Below are 18,885 nucleotides of genomic sequence, written 5' to 3'. Positions count from 1 at the left end.
AGCCAACATCTCTTTCTCAATCATGGTTAGAGCACAGTGCCTGGCTATTAGCAGCTTGTGGGACCATGCTAGATGCAAATTGTTGTATTTGTCTGCACTTCAAAAGCAAATAGTTCTGAAATGTTTCTAGACGGAGGATGAGAAAGGATGCGATTAATATGCAGCCTAGATATCTGCAAATAAGATAGTGGGCAAAATCTTACCCAAAAATGGCAAGAGTGTTGTTTCTGACAAGAAAACCATTGTGTTTCTCTCCAGGTTGGTTTTCTTTCCAGATCTTACTGCACTCTGCCAAAAAAAATCAAGGGGTGTGTTTCACACCATCATATGGAGGGGGAGGGGGGGGGGGTGGGGCTCAACACACCAGCAAAATCCTACTACTCCAGTGATCTGGGTGCCATCTTTAAAGGGCACCCCAATCAGAACCTGAGTAACTGCCCCCCCTCCGAGGTGAACCTGTTGTAAATGGCACCAAAGTGATGTCACACCAGCGCCCACTGAATATCAGGTGGGGCAGGGGTGGAGTCCCAGAGAGAGTGCTCACTAATAACATGCTTATGTATTAAAATACATATGTGGTCCCATGGCGTGTTTCACACCATTCCACCGGCAAGGGGCCAGTAAAATTGGAATGCAGAAACTCGTCGGCGCGAATTGCACTCTCTGGATTTTAAGCACGTGCCACTGTTCCCACAAACGGAGAATGCAGGCTCAAAATAACTTCCCCAGTGTGCTATCTGAACAAATAATCATCTGTTAAATTCCCGGAGTCTCACCTGCTAGGACAACTGTAACAAACACAAATTTGTAATTGTAGTATGAGCAGCATAAAAGGTTTTGAAAAGGGAAATGAGTATACCAAAAGCCTGTAGAACACAAGCTTCTTGACAGCGTTTCCTTTACTTTGAACTGCTTGCACTTCAATCATTTTTTGGGGGTAAAAGGTTTTGAAACCTAAATGTGTACAAGCCAAGACCAATTAACAGGGCATGAAATAAGATACTCTGCTCCTGCAAACTTTGGGCTAATATTTCATTTTTCACACAATTTTGTAAGTGTTTAGCAATTTGCTTCCCTAAAAAACTATTTACAAAGATACAGCGGAACTTTCCACTTCCAGTAGTGGAGGGGATCGTCGCAGGCGGGGGCACTAAATTTGATGTGATGGAAAAAGTCAGTTTCCCACTGGCGGGAAATTAGTTTGGAATTTTATTCTCCCAACTTTGATGGTGGGTTAAAGGTGGGTTGAGTTTCCTGCTGAGCTATGTTGGGCACCTTGTTTGAATTCATTTGCGTTTCATGAATGCTAATTAAAAGACCAACTCACCAGAATTACATTCCCCCTCCAAATTGAGTGTCCCGCCAAAGGTTAATTGGTCTGTTTCCCAACTAAACATAAGTGGTGTGCAGCTAGTGAGCTTCAGTTCATCAATGACTTTGAGGTATGTAGAATGTCGCTTTTGCCAACCTTTAAAACCTTTGCTGTGAGGGCAAAAAGGGATACGAGATTGTTTTGGCAGATAGGGCAAAGGAGAATCCAAAGAGCTTCTACAAATACATAAAGACCAAAAGAGTAACTAGGAAGAGAGTAGGGCCTCTTAAGGATCAACAAGGTCATCTATGTGCAGATCCACAAGAGATGGGCGAGATCCTAAATTAATATTTCTCATCGGTATTTACTGTTGAGAAAAGCATGGATGTTAGGGAACTTGAGGAAATAAACAGTGATGTCTTGAGGAGTGTACATATTACAGAGAAGGAGGTGTCGGAAGTCTTAAAGCGCATCAAGGTAGATAAATCCCCGGGACCTGATGAAGTGTATCCAGAACATTGTGGGAGGCTAGGGAGGAAATTGCGGGTCCCCTAGCAGAGATATTTGAATCATCGATAGCCACAGGTGAGGTGCCTGAAGATTGAAGGGTGGCAAATGTTCTGCCTTTGTTTGAAAAGGGTTGCAGGGAAAAGCCTGGGAACTACAGGCCAGCGAGCCTCACACCTGTGGTGGGTAAGTTGTTGGAAGGTATTTTGAGACAATATCTACAGGCATTTAGAAACACAAGGACTTATTAGGGACAGTCAGCATGGCTTTGTGAGTGGAAAATCATGCTCACAAATGTGATTGAGTTTTTTGTAGGGCTAATGAAGAAGGTAGATGAGGGCAGTGCAGTTGATGTTGTCTACATGGACTTTAGCAAGGCCTTTGACAAGGTACCGCATGGTAGGTTGCTGCATAAGGTTAAATCTCACGGGATCCAGGCTGAGGTAGCTAAATGGATACAAAGTTGGCTTGACGACAGAAGCCAGAGGGTGGTTGTAGAGGGTTGTTTTTCAAACTGGAGACCTGTGACCAGTGGTGTGCCTCAGGGATCAGTGCTGGGTCCACTGTTATTTGTTATTTATATTAATGATTTGGATGAGAATATAGGAGGCATGGTTAGTAAGTTTGCAGATGACTCCAAGACTGGTGGCAAAGTGGACAGTGAAGGTTATCTGGGACTGCAACGGGATCTTGATCAATTGGGCCAGTGGGCTGACGAATGGCAGATGGAGTTTAATTTAGATAAACGCGAGGTGATGCATTTTGGTAGATTGAACCAGGGCAGGACTTACTCAGTTAATGGTAGGGCGTTGGGGAGAGTTACAGAACAAAGAGATCTAGGGGTACAGGTTCATAGCTCCTTGAAAGTGGGGTCACAGGTGGACAGAGTGGTGGAGAAGGCATTCAGTATGCTTGGTTTCATTGGTCAGAACACTGAATACAGGAGTTGGGACGTCTTGTTGAAGTTGTACAAGACATTGGTAAGGCCACACTTGTACAATTCTGGTCACCCTATTATAGAAAGAATATTATTAAACTAGAAAGAGTGCAGAAAAGATTTACTAGGATGCCACCGGGACTTGATGGTTTGAGTTATAAAGAGAGGCTGGATAGACTGGACTTTTTTCTCTGGAACGTAGAAGGCTGAGGGTGATCTTATAGAGGTCTATAAAATAATGAGGGGCATAGATAAGTTAGATAGTCAATATCTTTTCCCAAAGGTAGGGGAGTCTAAAACTAGAGGGCATAGGTTTCAGGTGAGAGGGGAGAGATACAAAAGGGTCCAGGGGGGCAATTTTTTCACACAGAGGGTGGTGAGTGCCTGGAACAAGCTGCCAGAGGTAGTAGTAGAGGAGGGTACAATTTTGTCTTTTAAAAAGCATTTACACAGTTACATGGTAAGATGGGTATGGAGGGATATGGGCCAAATGCAGGTAATTGGGACTAGCTTAGGGCTTTAAAAAAAAAGGCGGCATGGACAAATTGGGCTGCAGGGGCTGTTTCCATACTGGAAATCTCTATGACTCTATGAGATTTCAGGTACTTGTGTCATATGTTGTGCCAATGTTGACTATGAGCACCAATACCAATGGGGAGGGGACAGACAGGACTTGGGAGTGGTTGTGGAACAGAAACAGGGAGGGGAGAGACAGCGGTAGGAGTGGAGGGTGTGGTTGTGGAACACGGAAGGGGAGGTGGAGAAAGAGGCAGGAGTGGATTGGTGTGGAACATGGGCAGGGTAGGGGAGACAGAGACAGGGCTGGAGGTGAATGGTTGTGGAACACAGGAAGCGGATGAAGAGGCAGGACTTGGGGGTGGGGGGGGGGGTGGGGATGTGGAAAATGGGTGGGAAGGGGCTAGACTGAGGCAGAATTAGTGGCTGGTCAGGGAACAGAGTGGGGTACTGAAAGACTGTCCTGGGGCAAAACTTATAAGACTGACCAAGGAAGAGTCTGTGCCTCTCCTGGAGCTGAGGCCATGTTGTCAGGGACATGATGAAGAGACTGTCCAATGTCGGGACATATTGAAGAGACTCTCAAAGGGCTGAGGCCACACCATCAGGGGCATACTTAAGAGACTGTCATGGGGCTGAGGCTGTGTTGTTGAGAGCATGTTGAAGAGGCTATCCTGGGGTGGTGTGGACCTTATTAGAGGGCTTTGAATGGCAAACATGCCAGTCTTGGGGGAGTGGGCCTCTTTGTGGGGTGATGGCCATGGACAGTATGTCAGTCACTTAAGGATTTTGGCCCTGGGGGTTAGAGTCATGGTACTGTGAGGCAGAGGGCACAGTCACAGTCAGAGGAGGCATCTGTATCTTGTAAGTCAGTAGCTGAAAAGTCATTGGTAGGGGTTGGGGAGGGAAGGCAGCATATTTGATGGTCTCATTGTGGGCCCCAGAAAGTTAGGGTGCATGTGGCCTCAAGGAAGAGAGCGGTCAGATTGACACAAAGATAAGTGGAAAAGTGAATCGTGTGGAGGGCGTAGAAGGTCTGCAGAGAGATTTGGACAGGCTGAGTGAGTGGGCGAGGATCTGGCAGATGGAGTATAACGTTAACAAATGCGAGGTTATTCACTTTGGAAGAAATAATAGCAAATTGGATTATTATCTAAATGGAAAGAAATTACAACATGCTGCTGTGCAGAGGGACCTGGGGGTCCTTGTGCATGAGATGCAAAAACCCAGTCTGCAGGTGCAACAGGTGATCAAGAAGGCAAATGGGATGTTGGCCTATATCGCAAGGGGGATAGAATATAAAAGCAGAGATGTCTTGCTGCATCTGTACAGGGCATTGGTGAGGCCGCAGCTGGAATACTGTGTGCAGTATTGGTCCCCTTATTTGCGGAAGGATATATTGGCCTTGGAGGGAGTGCAGAGAAGGTTCACCAGGTTGATACCAGAGATGAGGGGTGTTGACTATGAGGAGAGGCTGAGCAGATTGGGTTTGTATTCGTTGGAATTTAGAAGGCTGAGGGGGATCTTATAGAGACCTATAAGATAATGAAGGGGCTGGATAGGGTAGAGGTGGAGAGATTCTTTCCACTTAGAAAGGAAACTAGAACTAGAGGGCACAGCCTCAAAATAAAGGGGGGTCAGTTTAGGACAGAGTCGAGGAGGAACTTCTTCTCTCAGAGGGTGGTGAATCTCTGGAATTCTCTGCCCACTGAAGTGGTGGAGGCTACCTCATTGAATATGTTTAAATCACGGATAGATGGATTTCTGATCGGTAAGAGAATTAGGGGTTATAGGGATCAGGCGGGTAAGTGGAACTGATCCACTTCAGATCAGCCATGATCTTATTGAATGGCGGGGCAGGCTCGAGGGGCTAGATGGCCTACTCCTGCTCCTATTTCTTATGTTCTTATGTTCTTATGACAAAGGTATGGGCACATTCAAAAGGGTTCAGGGGGAGAACAGGGATATTCACATGGATAATGAAGGGTTCAAAGGTTCAAAGACGCTATGGCAATGGATGAATGAACACCGTTCGACAATCACCAGGCAAAAGTGTTCTCTTCCTGTTGGGGAACACTTCAGCGGTCACGGACATTCAGCCTCTGATCTTTGGGTAAGTGCTCTCCAAGGCGGCCTTCACGACACATGACAACGCAGAATCGCTGAGCAGAAACTGATAGCCAAGTTCCGCACACATGAAGATGGCCTCAACTGGGATCTTGGGATCATGTCACACTATCTGTAACCCTCACAACTTGCCTGGGCTTGCAAAATCTCACCAACTATCCTGGCTGGAAACAATTCACACCTCTTTAACCTGTGCTTCACCCACTCTCCATTCACATTGTCTGCACCTGCAAAGACTTGATTACCTGTGAAGACTCGCATTCCAACCATTATCTTGTAAATTGAGTCTGTGTCTATGTATGCCCTGTTTGTGAACACAACTCTTCACTCACCTGAGGAAGGAGCAACACTCCGAAAGCTTGTGCTACCAAATAAACCTGTTGGACTTTAACCTGGTGTTGTGAGACTTCATACTGTGCTTACCCCAGTCCAACACCGGCATCTCCAGGGTTCAAAGGTAACAGGGGAGGTTAGATATTAATAGGAGGAACGATAATCAGGAGGCAGAAGAATCACAGGGACTTGGTGGAAGATAGGGAGAGTTGGAAGCTGGCCTCCCACAAGATAGTCAGTAGCACCATTTTTGAGTTCACCTTACAATGACACAGTTCGAAAACAAGCTAGAAAGAATATCAATTGGAAAATTGTCTCAGGGCATATGGTGTTAATTGGCATCTGATCTTTACTGAGGCAGTCCAAAAATCAATGTCCATGTCTGCTGCACAGAGGCAGCGGAGCCCTACAAACCTCTATGTTCCCAGTGCACTGGTGTTGGCATTCAAGGCACCATGCTTGCAGTCAGTACTTAAATGCAAAGACTGGGTATCCATAGTTATTGTCAAGGCCACTGGAAGACAACCAACACAGGCTGATTGTGTTGGATCTTTTGACCAAATTTAGACCCTTGTTGTGAATATACAGCCACATCTGAGGGGAAGTTCAGCCATCTGTTGTCCTCCAGGATGATATCATCCTGCGACGGGTGGCCTTTGGTAGTGGTGTGCAGACTAACAGAAAGTCATGGGCTAGAGGCTGCATTCTTGCCTTGTATATGGAGGGAGAACTACCATTGATTGCTTAATTGTATCCATGCACAAATACCAGCAGGAGTGGAGAATGCAAGCTGTAGGCAATACTGCCTTCTTGATAGTTTTGATTAAAACGAGAAAGCGGTGGCCCAGAGAGGATTGTCATTCTGAGGAAAAAGGATTGTCACTCTGAGGAAAAAGAACCCCAGAAAGACTCAGATGCTGACAAGGAGGAGCTAAATCCATAGACTTCTGGCATGGCCAACAGGCTACAGAAGATGCAACTCACACATGGAGATTAATGAAAGGCAGATGCATTTACTTGTCCAGGAGTGTGGTAGCTCATATTTGCCACATTCTCCATGAGGAACTGACATGGCACAGACTTGGAGGGCATCCAACTCTGGTAGCTCTGAAGGGCTCTGTCGAACTGATCATTTTTTGCTGTAGGTACTTGCACAGCTCCACTGGGGACCTCTGCAGTATCTAACAATCAGTGACAAACAAATGCATAAAGGAGGTGAAAGATACCCTTTCCAATAAAGCTCAACATTATGTACAGTTCTACATGGTTGAAGCAAATCAGGCTGCCAGAGATGTGGTTTTTGCTGCAATTCAGGATTCTTGCAAGTGCAGGGCACCATCAACTCCACACCTGTGGCCTTTAGACCTCTCTGGTAGCAGCCGGTGAGATTCTAATAGAAATGGATTTCACTCTCTCTGAACATCCAACCAATTGTGATCACAGAAAGCTGATTATGCATGTTTGTGATTGTTACCCAGGAAACTCACTGGGAACCTTGCACAATCTAGCGTTGCAAAGAGGGGATGTGTTGCCAGAGGGAGACCTGGAAGAGCTAGACATCTCCCTGGATGAGGACAGTGTTGAAAAGGGTGAATATGAGGAGGGTGAGGATTTAGACAAGCCATATGAGAATGCCATTGCATGGGCACGATGGAGAAGATGTGCCCATGACAACCTAATAGTTACAAGCTTCCAGGAGGAATAAAGTGAAGATAAATTTTTTGAGTGCAGTTCTCTTCATGCTTCGATGCAGGGGACACAACTACATCTTCATTTAGACTTAGTTCTGTCAAAGGGTCTCAAAACATTAACTGTTTCTCTCTCCATGGATGCTGCTAGACCTAATGAGCTTATCCAGCATTTTCTATTTTATTTAACATATTTATCTTCATGACATCATCTTTTTCTATATCAACACAAAGAGTAAAGCTCAATTTACTGTTTAATAATGAGCTCAGTGGATTTACGATTATTTTCACTGTTCGGTGCAAACTGGTAATGAAATATGATGAATTTAGAATAATGCAAAAAGCATAAATAGAGCTCAAGCATAATTCTTTGATGTCCATGGATGCATTGCCACAAGTTGCTATTAAAGCTAGGCCAATCACTGGATTTAAATGGGATTAGGTGGATACTTGAAGATGAAGATGAAAAATATTGAATGACATGGGGACAAACAAGGCAAATGGAATTAAAATAGATGGGTCCAATGAAGAGTTTAAATTGGCATAGATAATATCTGCCCGGAGTTTTACTTTGCTGACCCAACTGGGGGAAAAGTGGGGTTTTGGTGGTCGGAAGGCTGTAGGAATCAAAAGTAAATGAGGGGGAAGTGGAGGAGAGAAGGAGAGTTAGTTCCAGGGCAGGGGAAAATAGGTGGAACAGGGTTTTGGGCAGAGTGGCACAATAGGGGAGGACATTTTAGGGGATTTCCTGCTCCCAGTGAGCTGGTGGGGATATGGAGGGCTGGTTTGGGAGGCTGGGAGTTATTGACGGGATGAACTGAAGTTAAGTTGGAGGCCTGCATAGGTGGAGATCAGAAGCTTGGGGATGAAAGTGGAATCAGAAGCCTCAGGAGGTAGATTGGTGACCAGGAGCTGGTATTGGATGTTGAAAGTGGTGGATGGGGTGCCAATCAAGTGGGCTGCTTTGTCCTAGCTGCTGACAAGCTTCCTGAATGGAGCTGTGAGGTTAGATGTGCAGGTTAGATTGATTGGCCAGGTTAAAAAATTGCCCCTTAGAGTCCTGGGATGTGTAGGTTAGAGGGATTAGCGGGTAAAATATGTGGGGGTAGGGCCTGGGTGGGATTGTGGTCGGTGCAGACTCGATGGGCCGAATGGCCTCCTTCTGCACTGTAGGGTTTCTATGATTTCTTTCTATGCACTCGCCCAGTCAAGTGGATGGTATTTCAAACATGTGCCTTGTAGATCGTGGACAGGTTTTGGGGAGTTAGGTGAGTTATTTGCTGCAGAATTCCCAGACTCTGACCTACTCTTGTAGCCACAGTACTTATATGGCTAGTCCAGCTCAGTTTCTGGTCAAGGGTAAGCCTGAGGATGTTGATAGTGGGAATTCTATTTCCTGTCAGAATTTTAAATGCTTCAATGAGATCCCTCTCATTCTTCTAAACTTCAGTGAGTATAGGCCTAGATGATTCAATCTCTCCTCAGATGACAATCCCGCCATCCCAGGAATCAGACTGGTGAATGTTTGCCGCACTCCCTCTATTGGCACGTATATATTTTCTTAGGTAAGGAGACCAAAACTGTACATAATACACCAGGTATGGTCTCACCAAGGCCACATACAGCTGCAGTAAGATTTCCTTGCTCCTTTGCTCAAATTCTCTTGCAATGAAGGCCAACATACTATTTGCCTTCCAGACTGCTTGCTGTACCTGCATACTTGCTTTCAATGACTAGAGTACAAGGACATCCAGGTCCCTTTGCAGATCAACATTTCCCAATCTATCACCATTTAAATCATACTCTATCATTTAGTTTTTCCTACCGAAGTGGATAACCTCTCACTTATCCATGTTACCATATCTGCCATGAATTTGTCCACTCATTCAACTTGTCTAAATCTCCTTGAAGCCTCTTTACTTCCTCATCACGCATAATTCTACCTAGTTTTGTGTCATCAACAAACTTGGAAATATTGTTATTGATTCCCTCATTCAAATTGTTGATATATATTGTGACTTGCTGAAGCCAAGCACTGATCCCTGTGGTATCCCACTAGTTACCATCTTCCACTCTGAAAAAGACCGATTCATTCCTACTCTCTGTTTCCCGTTTGCTAACCAATTCCAATCCATGCCAATATATTACTAACCTCTTACATGGGACTTTATCGAAAGCTTTCTGAAAATCCAACTACACCACATGCACAAGTACTCCCTTATCTATTCTATTAGTTACATCCTCTAAAAGCTCCAGTCGGTTTGTCAAACATAATCTCCCTTTCATAAATCCATTTTGACTTTGTCCAAGCTCACTGATATTTTCTAAATGTAATGTTATCACATCCTTTATAATAAATTGTAGCATTCTTTTCTACTACTGATATTAGGCTAACTGGTCTATAATTTTGTTTCCTCACTTTTTTTAAATAGCAGGGTTACATTTGCCACTCTCCAATCTGCTATTCTAGAATCAACAGAACTTCGGAAGATGACAACCAATCCATTCACTATTTCCATGGCCACCTCCTTGAGTAGTCATGATGTGGAGATGCCGGCGTTGGACTGGGGTAAACACAGTAAGAGTTTTAACAACACCAGGTTAAAGTCCAACAGGTTTATTTGGTAGCAAATACCATTAGCTTTCGGAGCGCTGCTCCTTTGTCAGATGGAGTGGAAATCTGCTCTCAAACAGGGCACAGAGACACAAAATCAAGTTACAGAATACTGATTAGAATGCGAATCTCTACAGCCAACCATAATCAGTATTCTGTAACTTGATTTTGTGTCTCTGTGCCCTGTTTGAGAGCAGATTTCCACTCCATCTGACGAAGGAGCAGCGTTCCGAAAGCTAATGGCATTTGCTACCAAATAAACCTGTTGGACTTTAACCTGGTGTTGTTAAAACTCTTACTGTGTTCACCTCCTTGAGTACCATGGGATGTAGATTATCAAATCTGGGGGATTTATCAGCATTCAGTCCTCCAGCACTCTTTTTTTATGAATACTAATATTTTTCAATTCCTCCTTCTCACTAGACCTTTGCTTCCGAGTATTTTTGGGAAGTTTTTTTCTATGAAGGCAGAGCTAAAGTTATTGCTTAATTGCTCCAGCATTTCCTTGTTCTCAATTATCTATTCCCGTTTCCGACTGTAAGGGACTATGTTTTTCTTCACCAATCTTTTTGTTTTTACATACTTATAGAAGCATCCATGTGAGCTTGAAAGAGGCCCTGACTAACAGATAGCCCAAAGGGAAGTCATTCAAAACAGTGTCGTCCGAACGGCATACAAAATATAATTAGTGCTCAGGAGTTCTCCACTGTGCTTGGCATCAGGCTTTAAGAATAATTTTCTACCTGCAAATCTGTTCTAATGTGGGTATTTGTAAGGACAAAATTTCAAAGCTGCATTTATATACATCATGGGTTAAGGCATGCTCTCAATGATCTGCCCTTCTTTATGACACATGTAATGAAGTTGCACCAATCTGTGTGCTCCTGTATTCTTCTAATGATTTTGTTCTTCTCCATTTTGACTCGCTTAACCTTCATTTTGTCTTGTAAGTGGATGTTACACTTATGTGGTGAATTAATAGATGGACTTGTATTCTACTGAAACTGTAATGATGCAGCTCCCTTGAAACTGTCAAGTTTGATAAAACATTCTGGATATTGCGATGTTAGGTCGTGAACTGAGGTGATAGGAGTAGGTTCTGAGGTTGATCTGCTGTGTGATGTCCGGTTAATTCCATGGATTGTGATTAGTGCGAGGTCACGGCATGCTGGTAGATCTACTATTGCCGGACCTTTAGTCTCCGCAATGTAAAGCATCTGTGACACCCAGAGAGATTGATTGTACATGCACTCAGGACTATGGACCCTATGTATGGAATTAGTAAACCATTGATAACCGAATGTTGCACAGTAATAGGTTTTGCCATAGTTTAATCATTTGTGAATACATGTGTTTTAGAATCTGCAGAGGTAGAATGTTGGCACTTACTTCTGTGCCAATGTATCACAATAATGAGTAGTTACCAACTTTCTTAGGGCAGAAAACTTGAATCTTGGCAAACATTTCAGATATTTTTTCGGTTTCTATGTTTTCCACAAGCTCCCACTGCTCTTTGCCTTGTCGTGGGCAGTGCCAGAGGCTGGTATTTTCCCCGCAGGGTGCTGGGGAAATGCTGGGGAACCCCTCTGGTGGGGGGGTTCCTCGTATCCATGGGGGGGGGGGGGGGGGGTGTTCCCATATCCTTTGGAGGGGAGAGGAGCATTCCTTGTGTCTATAAGGAGGAGGGTTTGCCTGGGGATGTGGGTTGGGGTTCCTGTTTCTCTTTTATCGATAGGGGCTACCCTTTTTGGATACCCCTGCCCTACCATCCTGATGGCATGGGCCATGCCTCCATTTTTTTTGCAGAGTACTGCACAATGTGGTGAGCACGGCCAGCTGAGCAGCTGGTGGGCTGCACACCAGTTTCCTCCTCAGCCAGCACTCTGCAAAAATGGAAAAATTCCACCCATTGTGTATGTCCTGATTACTAGGGAATTAATTATCCAGAGCATATTATCATATATCAAAATAGGCTATTCTATTACTTCAAGCAAAACCTCAGAAAATCAGCATTTATTGCGCTTTGTTATAAAACTAGCCCGTATCTGATAGAACAATACGAAACACTCACCTTTCAAATCCTATCTGTCGGAAGGTCTTTTCCCAATCTGTGCCTGGTAAAAAGGAAACATAAAATAATTAATTATGACTGTTATTGTTTCAAAGATTTTAAGTAGAATCATAAAATAAATAGATAGCAATTCACAGATTTCAGCGTATGATGCATTCAATTAGCCTGTTATTTTTTTCTCAAATGTTCCAAGCTTCCAATCAGATTTCCTGCCCTAACATAGTACAAAAACAGTTCTTATCAAAGGCGCAAATGTCATTCTATGTGACTCAGAGAAGGTAAACCTTTTCTCCTCATCCTTCTGGACCTGTCTGCGGCCCTCAAGATTTTTGACCACATAATCCTCCTCCAAAGCTTCAACCTTATCATTCAACTGGATGATGATTTGCTCACCTGGTTCCTTTCTTACCTATCAAATCATACCCAGAGCATTCCTTACAATGGCTTCTCTTCCTCCTCCTATATTATTACCTGTGGTGTTCTTAAAGGATCTCTCCTTGGTCTCCTCCTATTTCTCATCTCCATGCAAGGTGTTGCTTTCATCTGAAAGCATAGGGTAATTTTTCACTTGTACGCTGATAACACCCAACTCTACCTTATCACCTTAAATCTTCTACCATTGCTAAATTATGAGACTGCCTGTTTGAAGTTGATTATATGTTGTAGGTTTCATACAAAGAGGACTATGTGGCCTGTTAGTCTTATATGTTTGAAGATTGCATTTTTCGGTATGGTAATCGGTATGCTCATAAGAGTATACTGGGTATAGCTCAAGTTTCATGCTTACTTTTACTCCGGTCTCTGTCCAGTTCACAACTCTCGCTAGTCTCAGATCATGTGTCTCTTTACATCACACTATGGCGGGCACTATTTCTCAATCCCACATTAACCCTTGCTATGCCAGATACCCGTACATTACACTTCCCCCCAAGTCTTTACCAAACATATTTACATTACAATTGTGCTACCCCTTCCCACTCTCAAGATTCTGACTTTTAAAATTCTGCCCTAAGCCAATGGTGACCCCCGACATGAGGACCCCAATAATGGCACGAACCTCCCCATGCAAGCCCCCCACCTCACCTTGCACCATGGCAGTGGCTGAGACCCACCTCCTCCCTGCACCCCAGAGGTTGGTGTTCAGTGGTACTCACCTCCCAACTCCCCTTTGCTACTGTTGTGCCTGAATTACACTTTCATAGAGCAACAGTGACATCACTCCGGAAAGGCATAAAGCACTCGGGAGGGAGGATGATTCTGTGCCGAACTCACTAATGATACTGAAATCCAGTCAAATTCATGCTCACAAGCTTTGTGCTCACTTTTGGGCGTGAAGTGGTTTGTGCCAGTAAAAAGGGACTGGGAAAATAGCAAACCATTTTGCATCGGGTGTGAATTGGATTTTGCAGCTTGCCACGCTGATCGACGGGCATGGTGAAGTGGTAATATTGTGTCCATGGTTTTGTTTTGCGACTTAGAGCTAAATTAGTTTGAAAGCATTTAGTAAACCTGAAAGATCATAAAAAAACATTTACTTCATAAGATGAAAAATATTGTGTCAGGGACTGAGGAAAATTTGTGGGGAAGACAGTTACCAGTGTTCTTTGTCCCTGGTGGGCTTCAGTGTCCTGTTTGCCGGGTGGGTGCTGTGAACAGGATGCTGCTGGTTGAGTGATGTGGGCTGGGCCAATGGGATTGCTCTGGGGGCGGGAGGAAAAAAAAGGCGCCAGGAAGTGAAGCAGTGAAGAGAGAGGCAGAGAGCTGAAGGTGCAGAGCTGAAGAGAGCTTTTTCCAGGTAGGGAGAATTCGGTTTGGAGTGAGAGGCAGCCAGGCGTTCCCCTGCCTGTTCTTTTCATTACTGCCGAGGAGGACAGCATTCAGCGCACTCGACCTACGTTGCTGCACGGATAGCTCGCGGCACCTCTGCCTCCTGCGGCATCATCTTCCACACGTGTGTCTCTCCTGGACTGTGTGTGGGTGTCGTGAGTAACTGGTGGAGACTATACAGTCCAACTGGATCAGTATCTACGAATGTGTTACAGAGGATGAGTTTCCCCATATGTGCACCAACGGTTATAGATCAGAGCTCACTGTTTTATGTCTGTTAATGATATGTGTTATTAAATTTATTTTTGATATTCCGACTTACAGTACTGACATTTATGGGTAAACAGGGAATTAGCCAAATCAACATCAACCGCTAGGAATTCGGGATCCTGTTGATTGAATATTTAAATAGTAGCCCCATATAGTGGTCAGCAGGGGGTTACAATTGTAAATAAGGGAAAATTAACTTGAGGTCAGTTTGAACAAAGAACAAAGAACAAAGAAAATTACAGCACAGAAACAGGCCCTTCGGCCCTCCAAGCCTGCACCGACTATGCTGCCCAAGTGAACTAAAACCCCCTACCCTTCCAGGGACCATATCCCTCTATTCCCATCCTATTCATGTATTTGTCAAGACGCGCCTTAAAAGTCACTACCATTTCCGCTTCCACTATCTCCCCCGGCAATGAGTTCCAGGCACTCACCACCCTCTGTGTAAAAAATCTGACAGCTTGGAACTATACCCTCAGAGATGGGTGCAGCTTGGAAAGGCTCTCTAGTTTTAATTTATCTCGATCTTTGCTGAGAGGGGTATTTGTTGCAGTTTGTGGTTTGCAGCTCGCTGAGAGAAATTAACCAAAAATAATGACTGTTGGACAGGTCTGCACTGTAAGCAGAGGAAGGCATTAACTTCATCATTGGTCATGTGTAAGGAAGTTGAGGCTTAATCTCAGTTTGGAGCTTGTGAAAAACAGGAGCTGGAAGATTGGCTAGTTTGAAGCTTCAGGAAAAATCTACAATTGGCCTCAGTGTCTTACAATGAAAGAAAATGGCAGCCGAATAGCATGGAAGTATTGGAAAAGTAACCAGAATAAGGGAATGGGCCTCCATAGCTAAGAGAGTGTAAATGTGAATTTTACCTCGAAGAATAGCTGGAGCTGAGGAAAATTCTACAGAGGACTGTGGCATATTTATGGGTAGCCCTGCAGGATTGAATAACTTTAAAAACGTGTTGTTTGTTTCATTTTCAAAAAGAGATACATCCTGTGGTGCAATTCTATTGGTTACTTCAGGGTATTCAGATTTCTTTTTAAATGTTAATACATTTGGAAGAGTAGAAAAAGTGGTATGAGTTGAAAGCAGATGAGAATAAATTGAAGAGTATAATTCTATATACAACTTTTCCTTATACAAGTGATAAAACGTGGAATTGACTTCCAGAGAGAGTAGTGGAAATGTAAACTTTCCCAATATTTAAGAATTAATTAGATACAAAAATGAAGGAACTCTATCCCTTTAAAAGGATGAATCATCCTTTAAAAGGATTAATCAATATGGACTAAATGGCAAAGTGCAAATAAAGAAAATTGTAAGCACACGCATTATGTTTTCCTACCCATTTATTTTAATAAGTGAAAAATCATGAACAGAGCCTTCTAATTTTATTTAATTCTGTTGCCACACAGGGGAGATGCATTCAATTGCCTACATAATGTAAATATAGCCTAAATCCTCAGTCAGGAATTAACCGAAGCAGAGTAAATCTGCTTCCCTCGAGTAAAGTTGTGCTTGTCTTCAGACTTGGGTTACAAATTGTTTTGTGCTAAAGCTATGTAGTGTAAATGCACACTAATATTCTACCAAAAAGATTGATAGTTATATTATGTAGAACAAAAGAACAAAGGAAAAAGTACAGCACAGTAACAGGTCCTTTGGCCCTCAAAGCCTCTGACGATCATGATGCCCCAACTAAACTAGAAAAGAAACATTCTGTCCTTTCTGGACCATATCCCTCTATTCCCTCCCTATTCATGTACCCATCCAGATGTCTTTAAATATTCTGATGTGCCTGCTTCCACCACTTCCATTGGAAGCGGGATCCAGGTACCCATCACTCTGTATGAAAAACTTCATCTGCACATCTCCCTTAAACTTTCTCCCTCATCTTGAACCTATGCCCCCTTGTAATTGACATTCCACCTTGGGAAAAAGCCTATGACTATCCACCCTGTCTATGCCTCTCATAATTTTGTGGACCTCTATCAGGTCTCATCAAATCAAAATTCAAGAAAAAAGTTAAAAGGAAGGAGAATTCAGGAGATATTATTAATGGAAGTGTTAGAATTCAAAAAGAAGGTACAAAAACTAGCATAAGGGCACTTTATCTGAATGCTTATAGCATTCAAAACAAGGTAAATGAGTTGACGGCAAATATCATTGCGAACGAGTATGATTTGGTGGCCATTACAGAGACATGGTTGCAGGATGGTGACAACTGGGAGTTTAATATCCAGGAGTATCAGACTGTTCGGAAGGACAGACAGGAAGGTAAGGGAGGTAGTGTAGCTCTGATATTTAAGGATGACATCAGGGCGGTAGTGAGAGATGATATAGGTTCTGTGGAAAAAAAGGATGTACCCAATTTGGGTGGAAATTCGAAATAGTAAGGAGAAAAAGTCACTGATAGGCATAGTCTATAGGCCACCAAATAATAACATCACGGTGGGCCGAGAAATAAACAAAGAAATAACCGATGCATGTAAAAATGGTACAGCAATTATCATGGGGATTTTAACCTACATATCAATTGGTCAAACCAGGTCAGTCAAGGCAGCCTTGAGGAGGAGTTCATAGAGCATATCCACGATAGCTTCCTTGAACAATATGTAATGCAACCTACGAGGGAGCAAGCTTTCCTAGATCTGGTTGTGTACTGAGACAGGAATAAGTAATGATCTTACAGTTAGGGATCCTCTCGGAAGAAGCGCTCACAGTATGGTTGAATTTAAAATATAGATGGAGCGTGAGAAGGTAAAATCCAATACCAGTGATTCATGCTTAAACAAAGGAAACTACAAAGGGATGAGGGAGGCGTTGGCTAAGGTAGAATGGAAGCAAAAGCTTTATGTTGGGACAATTGAGGAACAGTGGAGGACTTTCAAAGCGATCTTTCACAGTGCTCAGAAAAAGTATATACCAGTGATAAGGAAGGACTGTAGAAAAAGAGATAATCAACCATGGATATCTAAGAAAATAAAATTAGATAGGATTTTCGATCAAATTGAAAGAAAATGCATACAAAGTGGCAAAGATTAGTGGGAAACTAGAGGATTGGGAAATCTTTAAAGGTCAACAGAAAGTCACGAAGAAAGCTAATGAAGAAAAGTAAGATGGATTATGAGAGTAAACTAGCTCAGAATATAAAAGCAGATAGCAAAAGTTCCTACAAATATATAAAACGAAAAAGAGTGGCTAAAGTAAACCTTTAGAGGATGAGAAGGGGGATGTAATAACTGGAAATGAGAAAATGGCTGAGGCATTGAACAGGTATTTTGTGTCGGTCTTCACAGTGGAAGACACAAATAACATGCCAAAAATTGATGACAGGAAGGCTATGGCAGGTGAGGACCTAGAAACTATCATTATCACGAAAGAGGTAGTGTTGGGCAAGTTAACGGGGCTAAAGGTAGACAAGTCTCCTAGCCCTGATGGAATGCATCCCAGGGTACTAAAAGAGATGGCGGGGGAAATAGCAAATGTACTAGTGGTAATTTAGCAAAATTCGCTGGACTCTGGGGTGGTTCCCGCAGATTGGAAAACAGCAAATGCGACGCCACTGTTTAAAAAAGGAGGTAGACAAAAGGTGGGTAACTATTGGCCGGTTAGTTTAACTTCTGTAGTAGGGAAAATGCTTGAATCTATCATCACGGAAGAAATAGCGTGACCATCTGGATATAAATTGTCCCATTGGTAAGACACAGCATGGGTTCATGAAGGGCAGGTCATGTTTGACTAATTTGGTGGAATTCTTTGAAAACATTACATGCGCAGTGGAGCGTGAGACGTTAAAATCCAATACCAGTGTCTTGTGCTTAAACAAAGGAGACTACAAAGGGATGAGGGATGTGTTGGGTAAGGTAGACTGGGAGCAAAAACTTTATGGTGGGACAATTGAGGGTGTGGTGTAACTGGATTTCCAGAAGGCATTTGACAAGGTGCCGCACCAAAGACAGCTGCATAAGATAAAGGTGCACGGTGTTACAGGTAATGTATTAGCATTGATAGAGGATTGGTTAACTAATAGAAAGCAAAGAGTGGGGATAAATGGGTGTTTTTCTGGTTGGCGATCAGTGACTGACCAGTGGTGTGCCTCAGGGATCAGTGTTGGGACCGCAATTGTTTACGATTTACACGGATGATTTGGAGTTGGGGACCAAGTGTAGTGTGTCAAAATTCGCAGATGACACTGAGATGAGTGGCAGACCAAAGTATGCAGAGGACGCTGAAAGTCTGCAAAGGGATATAGATAGTCTAAGTGAGTGGGCGAGGGTCTGGCAGATGATTACAATGTTGGTAAATGTGAGGTCATCCATTTTGGTAGGAATAACAGCAAAATGGACTATTATTTAAATGGTAAAAAATTGCAGTATGCTGCTATGCAGAGGGACCTGCATGTCCTTGCGCAAGAATCACAAGGAGTTGATTTTCAGGTGCAACAGGTAATTAAGAAGGCAAATGGAATTTTGTCCTTCATTGCTAGAGGGATGGAATTTAAAAACAGCGAGGTTATGTTGCAGCTGTATAGGGTGCTGGTGAGGTCACACCTGGAGTACTGCATACAGTTTTGGTCTCCTTACTTGAGAAAGGATATACTGGCACTGGAGGGGTTCAGGGGAGATTCACTAGGTTGGTTCCGGAGTTGAGAGGGTTGGCTTAAGAGGAGAGACTGAGTAG

The 18,885-nt window shown here is 43.4% G+C and overlaps 1 protein-coding gene across 2 annotated transcripts in view; it reads right to left on the bottom strand.

The window, feature by feature from the left end:
* Window positions 1-18,885, bottom strand: part of piezo2b (piezo-type mechanosensitive ion channel component 2b) — an 825,142-nt gene that overhangs the window by 454,081 nt on the left and 352,176 nt on the right. For both annotated transcript variants that reach the window (XM_078215732.1, XM_078215730.1), the window contains exon 4: window positions 12,106-12,148. In XM_078215732.1, coding sequence (XP_078071858.1) covers window positions 12,106-12,148 — 43 coding nt within the window. The remainder of the gene's footprint in view (window positions 1-12,105; window positions 12,149-18,885) is intronic.

Source organism: Mustelus asterias, chromosome 7 (assembly GCF_964213995.1).
Source record: "Mustelus asterias chromosome 7, sMusAst1.hap1.1, whole genome shotgun sequence".
NCBI lineage: Eukaryota > Metazoa > Chordata > Chondrichthyes > Carcharhiniformes > Triakidae > Mustelus > Mustelus asterias.
This window is presented reverse-complemented; position numbering and strand designations above follow the sequence as displayed.